A 20,714-nucleotide genomic window follows, 5' to 3' on the forward strand; every position below is an offset into this window, starting at 1 on the left:
TTACTCTTGCGTGTAAGGCCACGTAATACGCGTTAAATCATAACTGTCAATATCGTGTATTACTGCTATTTTTAGTTTTCAACTAGTTATCTACTAGAGGTTATTCCATGCTTTGACCCACTTCCAGTCATAATTTTCATAAATTAAATACGTCACTTGGCCAAGTGACGTTATTGATCAAATGCTATGTTCTCAGGACTGGTGCGAATTTGATCACTTTCTGGCACTCTGAATAATCAAATTTGTTGCTTCTTTTCCTAGTTACTTCCGCCTTGATTAAAATTAATATTCTCTCAAACTTCCACCCGGAAAGAAGGAATGAGAATATTAGCTTTGGTCAGTTTAAGGGATGGGTCGCTAATAAGGAGAATTCAACATGAATTTTCGCCAGTGGTATCAAGGATACCGAAGGAAGACAGGTGGAGACCTTGATAAAGCGGTTCGATTGTTCTCTTTCAAGAATGAGGTTGTCCACAGATTTTCAGCTGTTAGCTGCGCTCTTGATTTTGTGCACACTTTCCTGTTTGGTTGAAGGTAAGGCCGGTACAGTTATTTGTTACTAACCGAACTTTGTTTCGTCTTGAAGTTCTGATTCTTTAAGATAGCTCAAAATCGAAGTTGGATAGATTAAAGCAAATCACACACTTCATAACAAACTGAAAAGAATTTAGCTGTAAGGAGTTAAAATTTGTAAATACTGATAATAAAAACCGCAGCTCTTCAGTTACGTGTGGAGACGTTTTACCAAAACGCAGTTAATTTTAACTGATTTGGTTGAGGTTTCTTGCCTCTTTGGAAGGACAAGTGCGCAAACCTATTAACGGACACTCTTAGCAGATATGCGTACACAATTTTTTCTTTGCGGAATTTTTTCTATTATTTAATCTTAAACTGATGTGTTTTATATGTTGCAACACTTTCCTCCCCTCTCATGGGAGCCCAAAAATTAAAATTCAAGAAAAATTGACTACACTACAGCTGAATAGTTTGTATTCCAATGGCCTCTCACCCGGAAATTTCCACAGACCGGGAAAGTTTGCAGCGCAATATATACAGGGTTTCAACCTGGAATCAAAATTGTTCTCAGGATAAAGCAAAGCCATTAAGTAACTTGGAAACTTAAACGTCATCTTTGAGTTGTTCCTTTTTGATTGTTTCTTATACAATTTTCCCTCAGGGCAAAATCTCTTCCAGCAAGGAAAGGTCAACTTCTCCGTGTCATATCCTGACTTGGTTCATTGCACAACCGTGCAATACCCTCAGGTATTTTCCAGCTCGGGCAATATTCGCGTCCTTGCATCCGTCAGCCATGAAAACGAGCCGCCCAGTGTTCATGATTCCGCAGTAGCGTGGACCGCCGAAGTGACGCAGAATAATTTCCGCGTCTGTGTGTTGGAATCAGGACTTGGTTCAAATGGATCTGTTGTTGTGAACTGGGTTGCGTTTCGTGGCACGCTTTCTGGAGCACTTGACGGCACCGCCTCCTTCAATGCATTCACCAGCGGAACACAGTGTGAAAGGGTTGACTTTGCACAGGTAAATACATGTAGCTCCTATTTCATAAGTTTTATAAGCTCCTGTTTTATAAGTTTAGAAAATTGCAGTTACTCAGTACTTGTTAAACACAAAGGAAGTAGCATATTGAGGAGGTTTTCCAAGAATTTGGTGTTACTTATAACCATGACATCATCCACTCTACATGCTTTTGCCTGTGCCATCCACCGTTTACGTGATAGGATATTTTGTCACTCAAAGATGGAAAGCGCGTTGCTTCACCATGTAATTAAAGCGTCTCATCTACCTGCCAAAGCCAGTCGACCCATAAAAACCAAGGGTCAGCTATTGAAAAAACAGTTAAGAGGGTGTTTAACAAAGGCACGTTTTAGGCCATTTTCATTGTTGCCAAAAGTCATATCTAAGCTTGCATCCCAGACTAGAAAACTATTTATCTACTTATAATAAACTACTTATAAACTGATTTGGAGGCCCACTGGTTGTCTTAAGCCACGGCCTAACTTAGACTCTGTTTAAATAACTGGCCCCAAGTGATTAGTAGTATTACTACTCCCCTCTGGAGAGAACGTCAATCCACTGCAGGGTATCCCCGAGCGAGGTAGGCAGGTACATTAATTATTGGAGTTAATGAGATCTTTTTGGCCATGAGATTAAGTTTTGTAATATTAAGCAAGTAGTGGCTCTTTTGGGTTTGAAATTGTCTTTCGGAACCTTTCTGGGAGGTTGAGATTTTTGTAGTTCCACTATTTAAAGGCTTTTATGCAGTAAACAATGGACGTTTTGGAGATTACCTTCTGGCACGTCAGTTTAACCAAATAGATTTGTATTTGATTGGGTAATTTGACTTCACCGCACCTCCTCGTCATTAATACATCAGAGTGCCAGCCCGCCCCCACTTCCCACTCCCTAGGGTAACGGCTTTTATCTATATTTAAACCTGGCTGGTGTGAGAGAAAGTGGAGTACGTGTCATGAGTTTGTGGTGTAAATCATAACAACGATGGAAAAGACGACCGGTCTACATCGAGATAGTGAGACGTCTTAAACACTGAGACAACGCGTGTTCACAAAATAATGCCCTCGTATTTACTGAAAAGATATAATTTTTCCTTGATTTAATATTTGATAATTTCTACCCCTTCTCCTCAGACAGACAATACTTGACCTGTAGTCTATTCTTGCCCTGAGTGATGCATTATTTGCATACCGAAAAGTGAGGATTATCATTGTTTAGGTATTAGCTGGCTTGATAAACGGTTTTAACTTAAGCTTATTATTGAACCAAAAGTCTTTTTCATCTTTAATGATCTTTTCTTTCCATGAGGGTTTGCACGTCTCTTTATGGAGGTTAAGGGGGAGGGGGATTGGGGATGGGCCAGGGTTGGAGCGGGGAGGGAAGGGGGGGTGGGGGGGGGGGGGGAGAGAAGACGAGAGGAGCAGACGAGAGGAGCAAAACAACTGAACAATTTTGAAAGAAGTCTTTGGAAAAGCTAATCAAGTGCTTCTATGTAAGCAATAAGTATTGTCAGTATTGTAAGTATGGTATTTATTGTAAATAGTGTAAGCAGTGTTCAATATTGTAGTTATTGTGTTATGTAAAGCAAATAAAAAAAAAATAACAATCAAGTGCTTCTTATTCGTTAGATAATTTCTACTTTATTATCCATGAAAAGGATGCAAATACAATTTCATTTTCTGGAGCGACATTTTTGTACATTAGCAATGGAAGTCGTCTTCTTTGTTAGAATATGAGGGTCTAGAGGTAAAGGATGAGAATCGGGAAGAGTTTTGATTTCTTGTCTGACATGGGAAGAATTATACACTTTTCGTGACAAGATATCCTTTTTTATTGCCTAAAAAGGTCAAAGGTTTAAATAAAACAGTCCATACTCTCTGTAACCCCTTAGTAAATGTAAACAAATCTATTTCTTCCTTCACAGCGATTTCCTTCTGTCCCCAAAGTACTTGCCACCGTACGTCACGTTGGCGGCAACAGACCACAGGACGCCATGAACACGTGGATAGAAGAATTACGAGAAGATCATTTCCGAATCTGTATCCGAGAAGTGAAAACATTTGACGGAAAACATCAGAACCTGCAAGTGGTAAGTTTTTCATTTGTGCTAACGCGCACGTGACGCCTACCTCAAACCGGCGTACGTGACCTCTTTGTACACACTTATATATTCCCAGATTTACGCAAAATTTATTTCGCTGTTTGAGCTAAATTTATCATATCCACAAGGGGAAAACGGTAGAGATTTTGTTCAAATACACTTGATCATGAGTTTACACCCGTTTCTGTTCAGTCACGCAACAGTACTAGTCGTATGATAGATAGAAAACATTGGACTGTAGCCAAGGATACAAAACAGTGATAGTTGCGGATCTGTGACGGAGATCTAGATCGGCATAAAATCTTCAATGAATTTAAAATGTACTGCAAACTGCGGCGAAGGAAAGATAAACGCAAGAGGAATATAACACAACTTGCCTTTTTAATAAGAAATTTGATTCACAGAACTGAAAACAATCTGAAAAGAATTGCTGCTGCTGTTGCTGGAGGTACTGATTAGTACTGTGGCCGAAGTTCAAAATTTAGTGTCGATCCACTGCTGACGATGATTGAGGTGTCATTAAGTTGTGTTGAAAGACCATTTCACGTACCATTAGCCTGATAGAAAAGAATTCTCCCTCACTTTCCTTAGTTCTTTCATCTTTTTCTTTTTTCGTTTTTGTTTTACCACGCAGGCTACTTCAAACTAAACTGCAAGGTCAAAAGGAAGGCATTACATAGATCTTTTCCGTGTTTGTGATCTTTAGCTAGAGATTATCAGTACCATGTAACTAAGCGAACATTTTTTATTTTCTCCTCCAGGACTGGTTGGCGTTTTCACAGAAAATTGCTCAATTGACTTTCCACGGAAAACTCCAGTTTGAAAATGGTGGGGCTCCCCTGGAACAGGACAACTTCGCCTTCTGCAAGGTAATGATCATTTGTTTTTGTTTTGTTTTTGTTTTTACGAGCTTTTGGAACAGATAGAAATGCAAACCAGAGCAGAAAATGAATAAAGAAATAGTTTCTCCCTCAACCAACTAACCAACGTAGAGATTCAATTAAGCTCTCGGGAACTGTTGTTATTTGGAGATATTAAAAGAGCGAGCTGATAACAGGATGGGGCGGTTATTTCTGTTATGATTTCACACGTTAGAATGCCTGGACTGTAAACTGTAAAAATACCATGAACGTTCTAAAAAAAACTAAAGTATGACCTGTAAAAGTAAAGCAAATCTCAGTTTAATCAGCTTCGCTCTTGTATTTTTCTTTGTGACAGGTGCTTAATTTTACTGAGAAATTTTATGCACCTCCTGTTGTCATGGTAACAGTCAATCACCTATACGATAGCAAGAACGTGTATTCTGTTAAGCCGGAAAACAACGTCCTTAACACCTGGATAGAGGTAAGTTATAATCATTCCTAACAAGTAGATTTTTCGGTCTATTTGGTACAAAAAACAAATAAATACCCTTCAGAATCATAGTCACATGAATTTACAACCTTTAAATTACATGTTAAACCCGGCGGTGTTCTATCAAGCTATTCACCCTGAGACCTTCCACTAGTTTCGTGAAAAACACAAGCTATTCTCCTCGATACCTGCAAGTTTCATGTAAAACAATTGTCTTCAACCTTGAAACCTTGCAGCAAGTTACTGCTTAGTGCATTGATCGCCATTTTACTTTTTTGAGTTTCTTTCTGGTCTTATCACAGGAAACGACTGTTTCTTATGTTCGCGTCTGCATAAAAGACTTGACAGGAATGGAGAGCCAACATGATCCGGTCACAGTTGATTACGCAGTTATTGGAGGTAAATAAGCAACATTATATGACAGTTTTACTTTCTGATATTTTTTGAAGCCACCACGAGCTAAATGAGAACGCTTTCAATGAATAAAAAAAGCAAATGTATGTATTACTTCATGTAAAAATAAAAATAACATATTGGAAATCTTACTTTTAGAAATTCTGATTTTATTAATCCAGTCCTATTACGAAACTTAACGAACGGACAAAAATGTCGTTTGTGACATAAGGTAAGCTATAGCTAGAATTTTCGGAAAGCCAACAGCGGCTCAGCTGGCAGATTTCGGGGATTTGAATCTGTTCGCTAAAATTTTGAGCCACTTTCAACAAAAGAATCTGAATAAATTAAACGGCGTTTATAATGAATGCTGTAAAACAGAAAACAGCGTCTGAAGTTTATTATTATTATTATTATTATTATTATTATTATTATTATTATTATTATTATTATTATTAATATTATTATTAATATTCCTTCATTGGGTGAAACAGTTGAGATGGATAAACTTTGAAAGTTTTTTGTATGCCGAAAATGACCCGGCTTTAGGTGAGGGGGCCACAATCGCTTGGTTTATAAGAAAACAACAAGCAATCTATTCTGAAGTCTCGTTACATAACAGCAACTTAGAAATGCATTCTATAATTGTTTCTTTTATTTTCTTATTCCTTATAAACCTTCTAAAGTTAGAGTACTTATTTTGAGAAAAACAAAACATAAAATTTTTTGCATTTCATGTTACAGATGTTGATCCGTGCATCAATGTTTCCTGTAAGTACTTTGCCGTTTGTAAGGCATTTGGTCCCAGGGACGCGCGCTGCATATGCGTGGATAATTGTCCGTCGTATGAAGAGCCTGTGTGTTCCTCTAATGGTACCACATATGACAATGTGTGTGTGTTCCAGCGAGAAATGTGCCATCTGAGAGCAAACTTCACTGTCTATCACCCGGGTGATTGTACAGGTAACGTCACTGATTTCACTTCTTTTCCACAGAGGTAGATAAATTTTAAACAAACGTAAAGTGGACACTGACAGTTACACGACATTCCAACAACACTGCAGCAACACCACGACACACCATCTACGGTGCCCACGTCTGATAACAGTAGTCCCATTATAGGATTGAATTGACTTAGTGTTGTTAACTTTTTTGCAGGATTCCCTTCTCAAAAGGGCCGGCATCGCCTACACCACTATCCAGTTTGGGCTGAAGCAGTTTGTGAACAAGTTCCACTTGCTCCTTACGTCTTTTATCCTGACAAACCGGTTCACATACAGGTTTCTGTCAATCACGTGAACTTCTCAGATCCCTCATATGTCCACGAAGCAGTTGTTGCTTGGGTTGAAGAAATCATGAAGAACAATTTTACAGTTTGTGTTACACAGGCTGGGAGAAACGAGAAAAGAAATGGAGAAACGTTTGCAACTGTCGACTGGCTTGCATACCAAGGGGCCCCAAACGGGGGAGTGTCTGGTGAAATGGACATGCCGACTTGGTGGACTGGAACGAGCTGTCGTACCGTGTCACTTCCCTCGGTAAGAGGCAAATTTAGCATTGGTTTATTTTTGAAACTGAGTTTTAAATTTTGATCTGTTCTGTTGTAGCGACACAGGTCCTTGCACTAGATTAGTCAGTATACTGGAGGGTATTTTCATCTAGACATAATGGGAAAAAGTAAAGTCAATTTGTCGTTGAAAATTGTTGTCCTTGATTACAGAGCAAGTTTAAGTCGACGCCCACAGTTCTAGTGTCAGCGGAGCATGAAAGGCGTGCTGTAAAGCACGATGCATCTTCTGTGTGGTTAGAAGATATCACGAAAACTTCTTTCAAGATCTGCGTCCGAGAATTACAGAACTTTGATGGAGTTCACCAAAGTATTCATGTTGTAAGTAATTTTAGTTGTTACCACCTTTACAATTTCCTCAAGTTCAAAATTCGCGCCAAAACTCAGCCGAAGTGCGTTATGTGAAAACCTGGATCCGATTTATACCTTTTTGTTGGAAGATACGGAAAAAGACTGGATGAAAGGAAAACAATTGTTATTGGAGTTTTTCTTGAAGCATGCTCTTAATGTTTTCGATCCATAAATTTCATTTTATCACAAATGGAAATATGCTGCTTTCGATTTATACAGTCTTTCACGGGGTATTCTTAACTATTTCTTCTCTCTTAAACATTAACCTCTTGGACGGTTGACAAGTGACAACGTGATAACAAACAATGGCTTCTTTGCAGGATTGGATAGCGTTTGAAGAGCTTCATCGACCTCTGTTTAGAGAGCATGGAGCTATTTACTTCTCCAATTCGAACAAGCCATCCCGAGATTTCAACTATGCTTTTTGTGAGGTAGGTAGGTCATTATTGCGCTCACGTTTACAACCTCTGACGGTCTTTGGACGGTTACGACTCCTTCTATAGATGACCACCCGCACGTTTGATCGCGAACATATCCACTCATACATTTACGCTTGCAGTCGTGCCTACTTTTGCGCATGCACCCTAACCCACTATTGCAAACTGAAACTTACGTATGCTCACACTCGTTTTCTCGTTCAGTTTTTATTTGCTCTCCTACTCACTTTCTACCAGATGCACTCCTGCCCATTCATACTTTCTCAACTTTTAATTAACCAACCCTTCATCTCTCCTTTCCCTTTTTTGTCTCTCCCTTCTTATCTTTCTTCCCTGTTCTTTCATTTCTTCTTCCCTTCCTTTTGTTGTTTCATCCTCTAGTTCATCAATTACTTGGTTGATTTTTTCAATTGTTTATTTCATTCTTTTTTTGGAAATATTCTAAACTTACTAAAGGTTTGTTTTACCATTATGCACAAACAGTTGAATATTTTTTTCTTCTAGGATGTCGTGTTTAAGAGGCATTACAATGACTCTCCCGAAGTCTTGGTGTCAGCAAACCATTCAACAAGTGGAGGAAACCTTAATCCTTTGTACAACTCCATTTCAGCTTGGGCTGAGGTAAGATAACAACAGCATTTGTAAGTTAATCTTAGCTTCACTCGTGTTTTGCAGAGTACCGTAAGAGATGTGAGCATATAGTGTAGAGTGATCAGTAAGAGCAATGTTAGGTGAGGAGATTCTTGGTTTGAGAACTTTTCCTAGCTTGCTGTCTCCTTTTGAGCGGGTGAGGGTATTATAGAAGGGGGAAAGGTGTTAACTGGCTTCCTTTATAGGGAAGTATAGTTATCCTTTAGTGACTTTCTGCCAACAAAACGGGAGCTCGTCTACGCCTTGATGGGCAACTTCAGAAACAGACTTACTCTTAAGTTGTCTTTACGGTTGCATGTTAATTTTTAAAACATTTTATTTTTCGTATCTTTGCAGTATATAAACAAGACGGGCTTTAGAGTTTGTGTGAAAGAACTGTTTGTGCAACAACACGACCCTCTGTCAGTCTCTTACGCAGTTTTGCCAGGTAGGCTCTGAGCCATAGCTAATAATAAATTGCGCTGAAATTCTTGAAATCGATTTTCAAGTGAATGTTATTAGATGTATCATATTTGATTTGCTTCTATTTAAAAAAAATTCCCCAAGTATAATTTTTCGATTCTTTTCCCGCAAAAGTTGCCCTTTGAAGACAAAAATTTTTATTTCAGCCGGGACAAATTTTAGTCTCCCACAGAAAAGCTACTAGTTGGGAAGCAAGGCAAATTATAGTTTGGTTCACAATCCTAAAAAAAATGCTTGCCTTTTTTCTTCTTTCGTTAAATAACTTTTTTGTAGCATTGGTCTATCCTTTAACATTACGGTAACGACAACAGCTTCGTAGTTTAATTTATTGCTATATTTTTCAAAGATGTCTGTGAGCCCGGCTGGAGTTTCTACAATGGCTCCTGTTATTTCACCAGCGAAACATGCGAGACTTGGTCCAATGCAAGTATAACCTGCAGAGCCATGGGCGCTAATCTAGCTGCTATTGAAAGCCAGGAAGAAAACGTATATATCCAGCACAGGCACAATGGCGACAAGGCGTGGATCGGTTTGAATGACATTGCCACAGAAGGATTATTCAGCTGGGTGGATGGATGTCCTGATAAATTTCGCTACTGGGCTCAAAGCCAACCAAACGACTTTAGAGGGGAGGACTGCGTACACACCCTGGGGGCAGGGCATGGGTACATGTGGAATGACGTAGATTGTTCAGCTTGTCATCAGTACACATGTAAGAAAGGTGAGAAATTTCTTTTGTGCCTGTGAGCTCGCTTCAATGTTTACGTCCAGGTATTATTAGTATCCTCGTTACTGTGTAAGTTAGGTATAGTTACGCGGCCAGGTTTTTGAAACTTTAGTGAGCAGTGTGAGACAACCAGTCGACAAGTCAGTCTGGCTGTTCAATGATGATGATGATGATGATGATGATGATGATGATGATGATGATAATGATAATAATAATAACAATGATAATGATAATGATAATGACAATGATGATGATGATGATGATGATGATGATGATAATAGTAATGATAATGATAATGATAATGATAATGATAATGATAATGATAATGATAATAATAATAATAATAATGATAATGATAATGATAATGATAATGATAATGATAATGATAATGATAATGATAATGATAATGATAATGATAATGATAATAATAATAATAATAATAATAATAATAATAATAATAATAATAATAATAATAATTTATTTTATTGAATAACGAATAATAAAATAAATTTTACAATCAAGATGACTCTAATCGTACTGTACAAGTATGGTTGCATGCAATAAAATTCAATTACATCATTGGAAATCAATTTTTGCACACTATTTATATCGTGAAATGGATAACAACTCAAGACATTCTCAGTCTACATTGCATCGTCCAGCCTAAAAATACAAAGCTTTTAAAAATACAACGCGATATTCTTCTTCTCTCCTCTTCTACTCTAATAATAATAATAATAATAATAATAATAATAATAATAATAATAATAATAATAATAATAATGATAATAATAATGATAATAACAACAACGCTGCATCTTTGATTACCTCTTCCATTGACAAGGGGGAGAGGGAATGAATGCATGAATATAACGGTCAAATTTGTAGCTCCACAAAAAGGTTTCTGAAGAGTATTGTCTAAGATCGAGGTTAAAATTAATATATATATGACTTTTTGACGGGCATGCTTTCCTTCAGAAACTTTTCTGCTGTAGAGTGCAACATCACAAATATTTGAAGTTTAGAATTATGGGATTAATTTAATCAAGATGTTCTGAAACAATATGATGAAGATGTCTGCTTGTCATAAATTAGCATCCTATTGCAATTTGGGAGTGTCGACATGTGCTGAATTAACATAAGATGCTGATTTTTGGCAAGAAGTCTTTTTCATCATGCCCTAACGGAATATCTTAGCAAATCCCATAATTTCTTAAATTTAGCCTTTGTGTCTATTTTGAAGACAAGTTACTACCCGACGTTTACTACAGCCAAAGCAAAGTTTGTAACTTACGAAAGCCACTTCCCTGTTTTTGTCTTTAGACTATGACGATTGCTCGAGTACTCCGTGCCTGAATGGTGGTACTTGTATCAATGGTAAAAGAAAGTTTACTTGCATTTGTCCTCCAACTCACAAAGGAAGAACCTGTGAAGGTCAGTTCAAGACAGAAGCAAAGTTAATGTCGCGCTGTTGTGGTGGCTAAATTCGCTCAAGTTAGCACGGCCATAGCTTATTGAGTCTAAAAAGCTATTAGAGCCACCTTTTCGTAACCTATAAAGGACTTTGTGGATTGATTTCATCGGTTAGTCTTGCTTGGATAATGTCTCAGTTAAGACGGTCAAATTTTCCGGGACTTGAATGAAATGGGGAGGGGGGGGGGGGGGGGGAGGGGCAGAAGTATATATAATATCTGGCGGAAATTACAACGCAGCAAAAATAATCTTCCTGTACTGATAATGAACGGGGTCATTGTCCTCAGTGTGCCCGGCTCGTCTTTGAAGTTTAAAAAATAACGGGGGATAAATTATGTATTTGAGGTTGGTATATGAAAGGGCAAGGGTTTGAACCTCGCCTCCCGTACTGACATGTAGCTAAACCCCACCTGACCTTTGTTTAATAATCGGTCGTTAGGGTAATTATCTTCAATAGAAAACGCAGCACGTTCTTTTGTGCTAAACCAGAAACTGATGCAACCTAAAATGCAGAGTGTAATTTTGTTTTCTTTATTAATTGATGATATTTTACATCTTGTTACGTTTTCGTAAATTCTTCCTTACACAGAATTTGACGAATGCTCCAGTAGTCCCTGCATGAACGGTGGAACTTGTAGTGACAGCGTTAATAACTTCACTTGCTCCTGTCCTGCTCCATATTTTGGACACAGATGCCAAGGTGATTGTTTTCGCTACTAACAGTAATGGCGATACAAAGTTTCGTATATTATTGCTCTTCCGCCAAGCATCATCAACAATGAAAGTGAGCTTCATGTTTTACGTTGAAAAAGAAGGGAAAATGTTTTACTAGCAAATATTTGCGGAATATGAGGGCCAAATACAAAACAAAGTGAGCGTTTTAATCCACTTTTCAATGAAAAATAGACGCTCAAATGGAACAAAACAAGCAAAAATAATTGCGAATACTACTTTTTAAAGTGATATTACATCTGTTGCTAGTCGCCTTTCAATTAAACACGTGAATCTTCAAAGACACTGAAAACTGAACTAACCGTATTATGTTTTACGCATGCTCAGCCATCAATAACTAAACAGACGTCTCAGTTGAATACTCACGTTTCTGATTGGCGAATTTCCATCCATTTTGACTGTATTTGCAAGGGCACCCAACAGTTCATTTCGGAAGACTTTAATCGTGTCAGAAATTCAGATTTAGTTTTAAAGAAAACTAAAGTTTTCCTCCCCTAAATACCAGCCCAAAAAGTCCGTTATACTGGAAAACTGGAAAACTAATTGATATTCATCGTTTCAAATGCGAAATAAGGCAACACAAAATTAGCATTTTTCATTTTCCTAACTCTTTGTGCAACTTAAGAGCGGCTGTCCGTAAAAATCAAACATATCGTGTCAAGGGTTGAAAATTTGATTTCTTTCATATTTCAATGTCAGATAGGCTAGGATATAACTAAAACCACTGTATAGTTTTTTTTGGTGAAGTATCCTTTTATTTCAAAGAAAAATGCAAATAACGAAAATCCGTTAAAATCGTCAGTTGAGGCGCTAAAATATTACACGAGTTTGAGAGCCTCGCGTGCGAAACCAAATCATTCTACCGCTTTTAAAACACTCAAATCTTTTTTTACAATCTGTAAATATCTGTTGGAATGATTTTGGGAAATATTGCGTCGTTTTGTTTATGCGAAATAATTTAATTTCGAAGGCATGCAATTCACTGCAGTAAAAGTACTTCGTGAATAAAATTAATTTTCACCATGTGCGAAACCTTCAAATCGATTAAGCTTCTGGTGGTTGAATGTTAAAAGGATAGTCTATAGATTCCTGTAAAAAGTTCTTTGGGCAAATGATTAAGAGCAACGCGAGAGCTTTTCAAAGTCCGTAAAAAATGCAAATATTTGACCCTCAGCGGTAAACTTTGAAGTTGCGGGTCAGACACAAATTTTAGTCCGTGTACATGTCTTGACCCATGTTAGGTTAAAATAAGCACATAGCACATTTCGAAATGTTCTAAGGCCCTGTTCGCACTGAGACGAAAATTTGAGTTGAGCGTTTGCAAAAAAAATGAAAATTTTGTAATCACCAATTTTTTGTTTTCGTAATCCTGTTCGCACATGAAGATGCGAATTTTTTTTTAGTCAGAGATTTCAATTAGTAACTTGATTAATTTTCCATCAAGATGTCGTGACATGTCTGCCGTGTCTGTTTTTTTGCGAAATTTGATGACCCAATGACGGATGGATGTCAAGGAACAAAGGATTTTCTCGCCTGACAAAATTTTTACAGCCTCCAAAGCTAGTCGACGGAATCTTTGAAGTTTCGTTGCGCTTGCAAAAATTTTGGTGGATGTAAAAAATCGTTCGCACTAGAAATGGCTTCGCGTTGACAGATTTTTTGGCAAATCAAACAAAATTTCGCGTAGTGCGAACTGGCCCTAACCTTATAATATGCTGTAAAAGACAGGTCCAAAGGCCATTTTAGCACGTTTCTCTGGGCGCTCGTCGAATAACTCGCTGTAACTCGTATCAATCTTATGTCACTTAACTTAGTTAGCTTGCATTTAACTTTCTAAATAATAATTAGTCATTTAGGTGTTTTTATTTATTCATTTATTTTCTCAGGGTTTTCAACTGTTTTGTAAAGTAGCGGACATACTTCTGAAAGCACCGGACGTGAATGTTTTCTTTGCGGCGCCTCGCGAGCGCCGAAGGCGCAAGCACCTAGGGGGTCTGGAGGCATGCTCCCCCTTGATATTTTTAAAATAGAATACTCAGAAACGCCATTTCCATCGTTTCTCGAACCAAGGAAACAGTTTCCTAGGCAATGCTGGCGCTCACTAAAATTCTCTTTAAAAAGTAAATTACTGAATAAAAAAGAGTCAGTTGGTACGGGGAGGGGGAGGGAGAATGGCAACAACAGAGTTTTCATTGGCTTATCATTGCGAATTTATTTGGTTTTCAAAAATGTTTGGTAACTTGATCTCAAAGTACCGAGCGTGGAATGGCAAACGACCGGACGAAACGTCCGGTCTCCGGCCTCAAATGAAAACCCTGTTTTCTTATTTAATTTTCTTTCTCTTTGTTTAACAAATCATTTCTATTTGTGTGCTGTTAATTTTCTGTTTTGAGCGTGCAAACAACTGTAAATGCTATCCACCTCGAATAGCCCTTGCTAATTGTGGGTATGTAATATTGTAATTTGTCTTTTGTCATAATAAATTGTTGTTGCTGTTTACCGAGGGTTAAAAAAAAAAAAAAATGTTTATTATTTGCCCTCGGTAAAGGATCTTTGTCCTGAGAAGACTTCACGCTGCCACGTTATTTTTGTCAACCGAAGTCGCATGGAGTAAAGTGAACATGAAATTTAATTCACTACGGATTTACTCATAGCTCCTTGAATGCAAAAACTATAAACAGTTTTCATCGCTTTCTTTACCCTCACTTCTTCCAACTCAACAATCAGACGATCAAATCCTCGAATTTTTGTTAATATTTAGCAAGAGTCCGCAGCATCAAAAAAACTGCTGCTCTTATAAAATTGGCGCAAAAACATGACGCGCTTAGTTAATTTATTTCCCACGTAAATCGTATTTCGCATAATTATGCCATTCCGCACGCCATTTTCCACATACCATTCCGCAAACTCTTTCCTCCTTTTGCTCTCACCGTTTGTACTGAAACGTCCGATGTACACCACGCAAACTGGTCGAATACAAATCTTTGATCAACTCTCGGCGCATTTCACCAAGACTGCGTCTTCTTCGACGGCTAAGTCATTTGTGAAGTATTGCTTGGTTTACTGCAGCTTACAGTGCAAAAAAATATCACATCTGATCGCTGCTAGAATGACAAAAAATGTCGGCGCTTTCAGTCTTTCTTGCATTGCCGGCAGCCGTTTGTTCGTCACGCAATACAACGATCTCGGAAGATAGAAGATAATTTTAAGTATTTTGCTTCAATGTTCTTGACGTTCTTGTTGAGTGGCTGTCGACCTAAAACCAACAATGGCCAGTAAGAAGAAGAAGAAGAAGAAGAAGAAGAAGAAGAAGAAGAAGAAGAAGAAGAAGAAGAAGAAGAAGAAGAAGAAGAAGAAGAAGAAGAAGAAGAAGAAGAACCTTTATTGATTTATACCGCTCAGGGTAGCCCCTTCAGATGCAAAAAGCTGTCTGTTATCAATGGGAGCCCTGAGCACAACAACGTACTAAGACTATAGTATACATATGCATTACACTAATACTGATAATATTATAGATAGAAAACTATGTACAAATAAAAGATTTAGAAGCAAATAAATACGAAGTACCATCAAGATAGTTCGCCTTTATAGCTAACTTTAACCTTGAAATTAAAGGAACTATCGGTCCAAATTCTGCTTTCGTTTCTTCACAGAATTTGATGAATGTCAGTCCAACCCTTGTCAAAACGGTGGAACATGTGTGGATGGTCTGTACAGTTTCACCTGCCTCTGCTCAAGCCTTCATGCTGGACCACGATGTGAAGGTATGGAAAGAAATATCTTATACTTTTAATGAACATCGAGTGTATCATAGCGACTACCCTCAGTCGAACGCTTTTAATTAATGAGCCTCTGGCTTGGGAGACGAGAAATTATTGACATTTTAAAGTACAATGTATTATCTTTCATCTATTAAATATTTCTCGGGTAGTTCATACATATGCTAATCACGTGATTTATCGTTCATTTGCTTTCCCTTACATTAACAATAAATTGTCTTAAACCCGGGAAACCTAATTCTAGAAGACTGACTGACAAAGTTTTCACCACATAGTGTCATAAGTCTTTCAAGCTTCTGTTACCAGACACCTCACATAAGTGGACACCTATGCTCGGTCTCTTTGGTGTCTGCTTTCGGCAGGTTCAATCTCGACCTTGTTGGCAGTGAAGAGAATACACGAGGTGGTCTTCCAAAATATTTTCATGGGGTAATCGTCTGTATGTTAACTCGCCCTGTCAAAGCACCTTCATTTATCTTTCATTGCAACTGACAATACAGGGGAGTGTAAACTGGTGTCATCTATTGTTGAAAAATAAGTGTTTTTCAGGAAGTTTATTGTAATAAACTTTGAAAACAGTCATTACTTGACATCACGTGGTATTTTTGTTCAAATTTGATGAAATTATTTCAATTTACAAATAGCGCAATTGTGTGCTTAGTGATCTGTCCTTTGATTGGAAGCTGGGAGCGGGCCTGGAGTTGATTTTTTTGACACAAATTAACCTCAGCTCCTTGCTTGGCAGTTGTAAACAATACGATTTATATATGAAAAGCAGTGACGTTTACATGAAACAAAGTCAACTCGAGCTTCAACCCCACTTCCAATCAAAGGCCAGGTCACTGACTATACAACCGTAAAATGGATTATTGACCAGTATGCAGCATTTGTGAGATTTTATGAAGAACAGCAAAAGGCAACCACTAGATATAGATATCAATCTCCTTTAACATTTTTTTTTTGTTTTCATTTTCCTAGATATATTTGTTGCCATTAACATTTTCTTGTAGTCAGGTTTGGTGATGTATTTATCTTCTTGCTGTCCCCTTCATCATAATTATTACAACAAAACAAATAAAAATACCAAAAGCAAAAACAAAAAAAGAATCTTAGAATCTAAACGTTCCTCGGCCGTAGGGTTCGCAGAAGCTTTTGGTTTTAAAGCTGACCGTTACTGTTAACATGGGAATGACTACTAGCGTGAACTGATAAAGATCTAGACTAGAAGACTAGACTAAACTAAGATTAAGTTCAGACTTTGACTACAGCCTTTAAATTCGGCAACAGTGCTTTCTTAACAGATCGTCTATGCAAATGACAGGGACAAAATATAAACATTGTTTCTTTCTTCATAATTATATATGATATCGTCTCTTTTTCTATTCCTTTAGTCGCACCACAAACATCCTGTAAGAACCACTTCGCGAGAGGAATGAACACAAGTGGAGTGTACTACTTGAGTGTGTCTGGAACCTCTTTCCAGGTGAAAAAATAAACTTCCTTTTTTTGAAATTTAGAAGTCATCGATCATTCTCAATTAGTCTTTGACGATCTCCGTTATGGGGAATAAGACAGGTACGAAAACTTGGCGGGCTCTGCTCGGCGCCTACTTTGCACCGCACTGCAGGGAGTGTGTTAACAGGCTGTTCTTTGGGGTATCAGGCTTTGACGGTTGACGGTTGCACAAACAACAGCTTTTGAACAGTTACAACTAACATTCCAATTATCAGTAGGATATTCTCGAGTTAAATTAGTTTAGGACAAAAATCCCATTTGTCGGGTGACTGTTAAAATTATATCTGTTTCACTCAAACAACAGTAACAACAACAACAACGGCACTTCACTTGAATTTTAATCACAAGGTTACAAAAATCATTACCACTTGGAACTAGCGTTATAAGCTATTACAGTATGCTAATTAAAATTTGCAATAATTTGGAAAAATCACAAGAACAGATACGAAATATGTTAAAGGACTCAGAAACTGGGTTTGTTGTTACATCGAGTAGCCATAAGGGAGGATAAGATTTGAAGTCCCCAATAACTTGTAATAACTGCAAACTTTCCATTGCTTTTAACGTACTTTTAATACCCAGACAATTAAAATTGTCTTAAAATGGTATTCCCAATATACTCTTCAGTGCAGTATCAGTATTTTGAAGTATATTGATAGCACTTCTCTCCCGTCTCACTCCTTCGCAAAAATGCAAATGTTTTTGCAGTCTAAGATAAACTTTGCTTTGCCAAGCCGAGTGTTTTAACGAACTGTTCTTCTGTTTTAACAACTATGTCTTACTAAACATACCTTTTTTTTCTGAAATTGGTATGGCTTTCTTTATCTATACCGTTTAATATTTAATAATAACATATACTGTTTAATATTCAATAATAACATCTGATCGGTTTCAGCGAGTTTGACCTTATTTTAAAAATTTGTCATTTAACTTAAACTAATAATTTTAAAGTTTTTAAAGTTGTTACCTTCATGGAGATTTGGGTTGTTCCATTTCATTCTTTTTTTTCTCTTGCAAATTCAATTATTCGGCAATACATTGTAATTCCAAGAAAACATTGCTTTGTCTTCCTTAATTGGACGCCAGTATTCTACCCATTATTCCAGCTTTGGTGTGATTCCTTTTCTTAATGTAGTTCGTGAGATTGGTTTCACGCGAGTCACTCAATGATTTATCTCTTGCGTTGTAAGGTGTACTGTGACATGTTCAATGGCGGCTGGACTTTAATATCCCGCTTTTCGAATGTTGACAATTCAAACTGGATGAGCAGCGGCAGCTGGTGGTACGACCGAACAACATCTTACGGCAGCATCACCAGTCCTTCAGACAACTATGACATGATATCGCCCGCATTCTGGCTCGTCGGAGGCAGTTACATCAAAATAACCCGCAGTGATGACAACTCTAACACAGCCTTGTTGTACACTAGAAGCTGCACCGGTGGAAGAACCTTCAGAAGCTTTATGGCAAGTTTCGGGAATTTTAGAAGCAGTTCATGGAACAGCAACGCATGTCGTGGATCCTGTTATTCATACTTTGGGGGAAGTTATTCATCCATATGGGGTTTCGGCCAAGCGCACTGCAGCAGTAATCTCCAAAGCAGCAATTACCTGTCATTCTGGTGTGACTGGGGGGGTGACGCATCTGTGATGATGATTGGAGGTGGAGGTGATTCCTGCAGGAGGTCTGATCATGGGATTGGCATCACCGAAAATGGTGGCGCTTACTTCAGCTATGGGGAAGACTTTGGTGATCACTTTGCTGGAAGCGGCAGTTTTTCTCTAAATTTGTGGATGAAATAACTTTTCTCAATAAGTCAGTTTTGGTTTAGAAAAATAAACCAATTTCATCCTCGCAAGAACACATTCGTGTTAGCAAACATTTTTTTTTTCATATTTTGTTTATGTTACTGAGTTTTGTATGGAAAGTTCAAAAAGACTAAAAAGCCAACTGATCAAAATGATATTCCGTTGCGGGCTCTATCCCCAATGATGGCACCTACAGACAAATGTTAACCATTTCCAGCCTGGGGAGATTTAAAAGGAAACACCACCAATCTTTATAACTTTCCCTAAATTTTAGCTTATTGTATCATATATATATCGATTTTAGCTTAAATTTTTTATATTTTAATTGCATCATATAATATACATCTAGTAATAGGACTTCTATGTAAACCACTCTTGTGATGGAGCATCCTATTAAAAGATTGTTATTATTAAATCTTTTCTGACAACACTTTGGCATATTCTGACTGATTGCAATTACTCACTTGACTTGATGTTCCCATGGGGAACAAGGTATTGTTGGTTGTTTTTTTGTTGTTCAAAATTTGCGGTTCTTTACACTTTAAGAGAGGTTAACTTTAATAAATGTTTCACTCTTTCTCCATTCTGATCCGTATCTATTGGCTTTAATAAATTTTGAACCAATTTGGACGGTTTTCTGCGGTTTTAGAGTCATCGAGGAATCCAAAGTCAGATGTCAGGAACAAATTACGAATTTCTCATACAATAGGCCCCAAGGGAAAGAGATTAGGGCATCATTCAAGTCTAATTGCTTTAGTTTCAATGGCATTGAAATTAAGAACGGTAGCACTGTGCTCAGGAACCGAAAAGAATCCACAAAAAATAAATCACCCACAGCAAGGGTTTTTGTCCAGACGGGACTTAAATTAGGGAAGTAAACCATCTGAAACAGAATCCAATAGGGGATGAGTCGATGGCCTTAATGAGGCTGAAACAGCTGTCCATGGCTGCCATAGCCTGCTGAACAGGCGCTTATTGAGCCGAGTGGGATGAGAGGGACATTCAGCGCGAAGTGCGACTCGCAAGCGCGGAGCGCGAGACGAGGGGAGAGAAAAATAACCGCCTGTCGCCAGTCTATTGTTCATGCTCTTCTAACCGCTCGTCTGGTGATCGGAAAACGCTGATTAATTAATTTATACCACGTGATACTCATACCAGAAATTGACTACAAATAACAAACGTGGCGACTGTTAGTTTCGACGAAACTATCAAACTTGCTCTACAATGCTAAACAATGTCTTAAAGTACGAAACATGGGGATTATAGAAAAACGTCAAAGACAAAATTAAAAACTAAATTTTCTGTGCATCAATCTTTGCACACGCAAATCTAAAAAAAACCACTCTTGTTACTTTGAATATAAAAAAAAAAAAGGAAATGCGGTCGCGCAAAAATGTGCAAATTCGGAAATAACACCGTGGAAAAAATTACACTTAAAACTGCGATTAACTAAATATCGCCCTAATTCTTACCTTTCTGAAATGCACATTAGTTGTACTCTCATATCCATTGGCTTTCACTTTGCAGTCTTCGATAATTGAACGATGACAATAAGGGCAAATTCAGCGTTACATGTTTTAGTTCTACGGCGTGAGGTCATAGACATGAAATTTTGGTTTACATACCGTTTGCTTCGTACAGTTTGAAACATCTAAAACTGGCGTTTAAAACTGCGTTCCAAACGTTTGACTGCGTTGGGGCGTTTCGGTCGTTTCATGTTTGTTTTCGTACCTTGCGTGTCCTCTGCATAATTTTATTGAAGTTATTAATTATGACCTTATCGAAATAGACTGTCAACAAACCACAGTTGTTTCCAATAAGACCCGTATTACCTT

At 37.8% G+C, this 20,714-nt stretch overlaps 1 protein-coding gene across 2 annotated transcripts in view; it reads left to right on the plus strand.

Moving 5' to 3' along the window:
• The window catches only part of LOC146467565 (uncharacterized), a 148,591-nt gene that overhangs the window by 74,460 nt on the left and 53,417 nt on the right, over positions 1 to 20,714 (plus strand). The window contains exons 2-18 of one of the 2 annotated variants that reach the window (XM_085125491.1): positions 1,178 to 1,536; positions 3,455 to 3,619; positions 4,393 to 4,500; positions 4,850 to 4,975; positions 5,287 to 5,383; positions 6,122 to 6,340; positions 6,536 to 6,915; positions 7,098 to 7,265; positions 7,616 to 7,726; positions 8,237 to 8,353; positions 8,720 to 8,810; positions 9,192 to 9,566; positions 10,896 to 11,006; positions 11,635 to 11,745; positions 15,431 to 15,541; positions 16,948 to 17,039; positions 18,262 to 18,983. In XM_085125491.1, coding sequence (XP_084981617.1) covers positions 1,178 to 1,536; positions 3,455 to 3,619; positions 4,393 to 4,500; positions 4,850 to 4,975; positions 5,287 to 5,383; positions 6,122 to 6,340; positions 6,536 to 6,915; positions 7,098 to 7,265; positions 7,616 to 7,726; positions 8,237 to 8,353; positions 8,720 to 8,810; positions 9,192 to 9,566; positions 10,896 to 11,006; positions 11,635 to 11,745; positions 15,431 to 15,541; positions 16,948 to 17,039; positions 18,262 to 18,873 — 3,353 coding nt within the window. In that variant the 3' untranslated portion in view covers positions 18,874 to 18,983. Of the gene's footprint in view, positions 1 to 1,177; positions 1,537 to 3,454; positions 3,620 to 4,360; positions 4,501 to 4,849; positions 4,976 to 5,286; positions 5,384 to 6,121; positions 6,341 to 6,535; positions 6,916 to 7,097; positions 7,266 to 7,615; positions 7,727 to 8,236; positions 8,354 to 8,719; positions 8,811 to 9,191; positions 9,567 to 10,895; positions 11,007 to 11,634; positions 11,746 to 15,430; positions 15,542 to 16,947; positions 17,040 to 18,261; positions 18,984 to 20,714 lie in introns of those variants that run through there. The other variant, XM_085125492.1, reaches the window with a different exon arrangement.

This window comes from Pavona decussata, unplaced genomic scaffold (genome assembly GCF_977016875.1).
Source record: "Pavona decussata unplaced genomic scaffold, jaPavDecu1.1 SCAFFOLD_134, whole genome shotgun sequence".
Classification (NCBI taxonomy): domain Eukaryota; kingdom Metazoa; phylum Cnidaria; class Anthozoa; order Scleractinia; family Agariciidae; genus Pavona; species Pavona decussata.